We start from the raw sequence: 5,506 nt of genomic DNA on the forward strand, positions 1-5,506 counted from the left end.
TCTCTGCTAAAAATACAAAAATTAGGTGGGAATGGTGGTGCATGCCTATAATCTTAGCTACTCAGGAGGTTGAGGCAGGAGAATTGCTTGAACCTGGGAGGCAAAGGTTGCAGTGAGCCCAGATTTCACCACTGCATTCCAGGCTGGGTGACAGAGCAAGACTCTATCTCAAAAGAAAAAAAAAAAAGTCATTTAAAAAAAAAAAAGAAAAAAAAAAAAGCAAGAGTACTTTGCAGGTAAGCCTGACTCAGGCTGACATGGGGTGGTGGTGGGGGAGCAGTGCACCCACTCCAGGATCCCCCAGCAGCATTTATTGTTTTTTTTTCTGTTGCCCAGGCTGGAGCACAGTGGTGTGATCATGGCTCACTGCAGCCTTGATCTCCTGGTTCTTGAGTGGTTCTCCCAACTCAGTCTCCCAAGTAGCTGGGACCACAGGCACGCACCACCATGCCTGGCTAATTTTTAAATTTTTATATTTTTTGTAGAGACTGGGTCTCACTATGTTACCCAGGCTGGTCTCAAAACTCCTGGGCTCAAGCAGTCCTCTCGTCTTGGCCTCCCAAAGTGCTGGGATTACAAGCATGAGCCACTATGCCCAGCCTCATTGTTTCTTTTTATTTTGGTTATTGAGCTCTCCCTGGGTAACATTTGCAGAATGTTTCATGTGTCCCGAGTATGCGCCAGGCCAATTACTCAGCAATTCTGCTTCAAGACCAGCCTGTGTTCCATTACGTGGTGCTACATTTTCAAAAGGGAAGGAATATAAAATGTGTAACTATTTGCTATGCAGAGGAGAGAGATGCTACTGTGGGACTAGAATCAAAGTTTTCTCATACCCTGTCCAATGCCTTTTCCACAACATCCCTCAGATGAGCCTTAGGGGACCAAGTGCATAGTCTTGTATGGGCTTTACATCTAATGCTAGATTAGGGTTGTATGGACTTTATATCCAATGCTGATTATAAGGTCTAGATGATGCTAGGTGGCAGACATTCAAAGTTGCACAGGTCGGTTACTGTACTTGATAAATAGCCCAGTGGCAAGACAGAGAAATAAACTGATCATTTACACCCTGAAAAGGTGGTCAGTTGCTTAGGGAACTGGGAGAGGGGCACCAGATGGAGAACTGGGGACATGGTAGGGAGGAGGGCTTTTCAGCATAGTGAGTGAACGAATGCTCATTCGAAGAAACAACTTGTGTTTAAGGTGTTTTTTTTTTCTTCCAGAGCTGGAATCTGGAAGAATCTCTGGGCTTTCCTGCTTTGAGGGAGAGATCAGGCTAGGTGCATTGCCAGTTTGCTCCTGAAGATCTGATTGGGATCTGCTTTGATGTGGTCAAATGAGATGTAATCAATGCTGGTACTTTAAGCCAGTTTGCAACTATTTAGTTCTCTTTTTAGTAGTAATATTAGTAATATGGTAAAATTAAGTGCTGACAGGATGAGTATAGGAGGCCTGAAGGATGGTATCTTGGGCTTCTCTGATTCAAGCCCTACGGCTCATTGGCAGGTCATCAGAGGAAACATCCATGTATCCATCCTTCCACTCAAGAAGTATTTATTTGGTGCCTGTGTGCCAGACACTGTGGGGAAAACAAGACACATGGGCTATTTGCCTCACGGAAGGAACTAAGCTGTTTAGGTTTTGACACATCCCTTTCTCTGGGCCTCAGTTCCTGGACCTGTTCAGAAATGTGCGCTCACCGTGGTCCTAGACTTGTTAGATTCAGGTTCCATTTTCAGTTCTTTCCTGTTCTGGGGCCACCGCCATGTTAATTTGGTCTCTCGGAACCTCAGTTTCCTCATCTTAAAATGAAGATCATACAACTCGTTTCATCAAGTTGTACTGAGGCTGGAAAAGATAGTCTAACTGCTGACGCATTGTGCGCTCAGCCTAGGGTGGCTGCTACCGCGGATACCTGCCGATTCCTAGGGCGGGTACCAGCCCCGGACCCCCTGACAGGTGTTAATTAGGGCGTGGCTAAGCCCCCGGGCTGGGGAAGGAGTTAGGATTTATAAAGCCAGTGTCTGGCGCGGTGGCCTCATTCCTTCTTTAACTAGACTCGGGAGAGGTCTTCCAGGCTTGGGCTTGGCACGCGAGCAGCGGGAGCGGGGGTGCCGGCGGCGGAGGCGCGTGCGTCCTGAGCAGCCCCCAGCTCCCAGCGCGCACACCTGGACCCGTGGCGCGAGGCGTGCGCGGCTGCCGGGTAGCCGCTGGGCACTGGGCCCGGGGGGCGGAGCCTGCCGCCCGCTGTCCCCAGCACCCCCCGGCCCAGGCCCGGAAGGGGCCAGGCGCGCTTCCGTCTCCGCCGGGGAGGCACGGAGGGCGGAGCTGCGGCCCGAGGATGCGACGCGAGCCCAGTTCCGGCGAGGAGGCCGCGCCAGTGACAGCGATGGCGGCGGAGTCGGCGCTCCAAGTTGTGGAGAAGCTGCAGGCGCGCCTGGCCGCGAACCCGGATCCTAAGAAGGTGAGCGACTGAGCGGCGCGGAGCGGGGCGGGCGTTGGGTCGGTGCGGGCCCTGTAACGGTCGCGGGCCCGGGCGCGGCGGGGTTCGGGGGCCGGGACCCTGAGCCAGGCCCCGCGGGGCTGGGGTCGTGAAGTTCGCGGCCATTGGCCGCTGCCCGCGCGCTGGGACCCCGTACGTCCGGCGTCAGGACGCGGGGCCCCGGCCGCTCCCCCTCTCCCGGGCCCGGGACGGGGGCGCGCCCGGTGCGGACACCGCGTGCCCTGCGCTCCCTCCCGGAGGCGCTCCCGTGGCGTCCCGAGCCAGCTGTTTCCTGCGGGAGAGCGCGCCCGGGTTGGGAGGGCGCTGGCCGCCGCCTCGCTGACCGCCCGGTGCCTGCGCTGGTGCCCGGCTCCCCGCGGAGCGGCGCGGACTCCCCAGCCGGTGCGTGTTGGCCGGGGGGAGGAGACGGGGCGCCCAGACGCGGCGGAGCCTGGGCTGGCGGTGTGGTCCGCGCCTCTCGGAGCCGCGGTTACTGCTCGCCGGCTGGCTATCAGTGGACCTTTTGCTTTCTCATTGAATCCCTTTCAAAACAAAATAAAGCTTCACGTCACCTCGGCGTACTCCTGAAAACTTAGGTTGGAATTGAAGAAGAGACGGGGGTCCGGGGGTGGAAGTCGCAGCTAGGTTTCCTTTTGGTCATTGATAGGAAGGTAAGAGCTGCCGTTTCTCGTTGTTCTAGTGATGGGCAACCATTTTTAATTGTAGTTAACTAGTTTTTGTTGTTTGTTGTACAGACTGAACATAAAGTTAAACGCGTTCTTGTACCTTTCCATCTTTCTGTCACCCACTTCTCCATGGTCTCAAGGACAGCGTTTGGTGGCTGTCAGGGTTTTTTTGTTTTTGTTTTTGTTTTTTTGGACTGAGTTGCTCTGTCGCCCAGGTTGGAGTGCAGTGGCGCGATCTCGGCTCATGCTGCCTCTGCCTCTGCCTCCCGGGTTCAAGCAATTCTTTGCCTCAGCCTCCAGAGAAGCCGGGATTACAGGCGCCTACCACCATGCCCAGCTAATTTTTTGTATTTTTAGTGGACACGGGGTTTCACCATCTTGGCCAGGCTGGTTTTGAACTCGGCTGTCAGGATTTTTTTTTTTTTTTTTTTTTTTTTTTGAGACGGAGTTTCACTCTTGTTACCCAGGCTAGAGTGCAATGGCGCGACCTCGGCTCACCGCAACCTCCGCCTCCTGGGTTCAGGCAATTCTCCTGCCTCAACCTCCTCCGTAGCTGGGATTACAGGCACGCGCCACCATGCCCAGCTAATGTTTTTGTATTTTTAGTAGAGACGGGGTTTCACCATGTTGACCAGGATGGTCTCGATCTCTTGACCTCGTGATCCACCCGCCTCGGCCTCCCAAAGTGCTGGGGTTACAGGCTTGAGCCACCGCGCCCGGCCGGCTGTCAGGATTTTTTAAGTGGAAATGTATCAATGAAAGCACTTATGTGTTTGGCATTCTCTGTCATCATTCTGGCCGCGGCGGGCAGTTCTAGGAGTTGGAGCTCTGTCCTGGTGGAAGAGGAAGTCGTGGAGGGAGCGCCAGGGCCGTGGCGGAACTGCTCTGCTGAGCCTCTTCCTCACCTGCTGCTTCCTAGGACTAACCTGAAAGGCTAAGGTACCAGGCTCGAAGTCAGTACTCAGAAGATACCAATTGTCTTTCTTTGGGTTTTTTTTTTTTTTCCTTGAAAAGCCACTTTCTCTTACCTTGTTCTAGCCCGTTGGAGGTAGGGTTTCTCCAGTTTAAAAGGCTGTACGCAGCCTCTCACTATCAGAACACTTTTTTTTTTTTTTTTTTGAGACAGAGTTTCGCTCTTGTTACCCAGGCTGGAATGCAATGGCGCGATCTCGGCTCACCGCAACCTCCGCCTCCTGGGTTCAGGCAATTCTCCTGCCTCAGCCTCCTGAGTAGCTGGGACTACAGGCACGCGCCACCATGCCCAGCTGAATTTTTGTATTTGTAGTAGAGACGGGGTTTCACCATGTTGACCAGGATGATCTCGATCTCTTGACCTCGTGATCCACCCGCCTCGGCCTCCCAAAGTGCTGGGATTACAGTCTTGAGCCACCGCGCCCGGCCTCAGAAAACTTTTTAACACTTCTCGTTCATACCTAGCTTGATTCACTTCTTCAGGAAGCCATTTTAGTTACAAGTCTGCAAAAACTTAAATGCTTTCAATTGTGCCATATTTTCTGTTAACAGCTTCAGTACCTAGTGGTCAGGCATATTTACAAGTTTCTTTTTATAGTAACCCTTTGTGGACATCTAATAAACGGTCATTATTTTTTAGTACTACAGGTAGTTGGTTTTTCTAAACACTGGAAGAGCTGTGACTGACGTTTGATACCTTAAAGCAATGCCATGTAATAACTACACCCTATTTGTTGTTTATTTCTGTCAGATAAAAATGTTCTAGGCTGGGCACGGTGGCTCACGCCAGCAATCCCTATATTTTGGGAGGCCGAGGCAGGTGGATCACCAGGTCAAGAGATGGAGACCATCCTGGCCAGCATGGTGAAACCCTGTCTTTACTAAAAATACAAAAATTAGCTGGGCCTGGTGGCGCTCGCCTGTAGCTGGGACCCCAGCTACTTAGGAGGCTGAAGCAGGAGAATCACTTGCACCCGGAAAGTGGAGGTTTCGGTGAGCCGAGATCGCGTCACTGCACTCCAGCCTGGCAACAGAGCAAGACTCTTCTCTCAAAAAAAAAAAAAAAAAAAAAAAAATGTTCTGGGCCGGGCGCGGTGGCTCCTGCCTGTAATCCCAGCACTTTGGGAGGCCGAGGCGGATGGACCACGAGGTCAGGAGTTCAAGACCAGCCTGGCCAAGGTGTTGAAACCCCGTCTCTACTAAAAATACAAAAATTAGCTGAGCGCGGTGGCACGTGCCTGTAATCCCAGCTACTCAGGAGGCTGAGGCAAGAGAATCGCTTGAACCCGGGAGGCGGAGGTTGCAATGAGATCGCACCATTGCACTCCAGCCTCGGTGACAGAGTGAGACTCCGTCTCAAAAA

General features: G+C 52.8%; 1 protein-coding gene across 1 annotated transcript in view; it reads left to right on the top strand.

Moving 5' to 3' along the window:
• The first annotated feature begins 1,445 nt into the window (after positions 1-1,445).
• ELOA (elongin A) overlaps positions 1,446-5,506 on the top strand; it is a 21,592-nt gene continuing 17,531 nt past the window's right edge. Inside the window, exon 1 of the mRNA XM_032300775.1 lies at positions 1,446-2,467. Within this exon, the coding sequence (XP_032156666.1) occupies positions 2,345-2,467 (123 nt within the window). The 5' untranslated portion in view covers positions 1,446-2,344. The remainder of the gene's footprint in view (positions 2,468-5,506) is intronic.

This window comes from Sapajus apella, unplaced genomic scaffold (assembly GCF_009761245.1).
Source record: "Sapajus apella isolate SASKATOON/1434 unplaced genomic scaffold, GSC_monkey_1.0 scaffold43, whole genome shotgun sequence".
NCBI classification, from domain to species: Eukaryota; Metazoa; Chordata; class Mammalia; order Primates; family Cebidae; genus Sapajus; species Sapajus apella.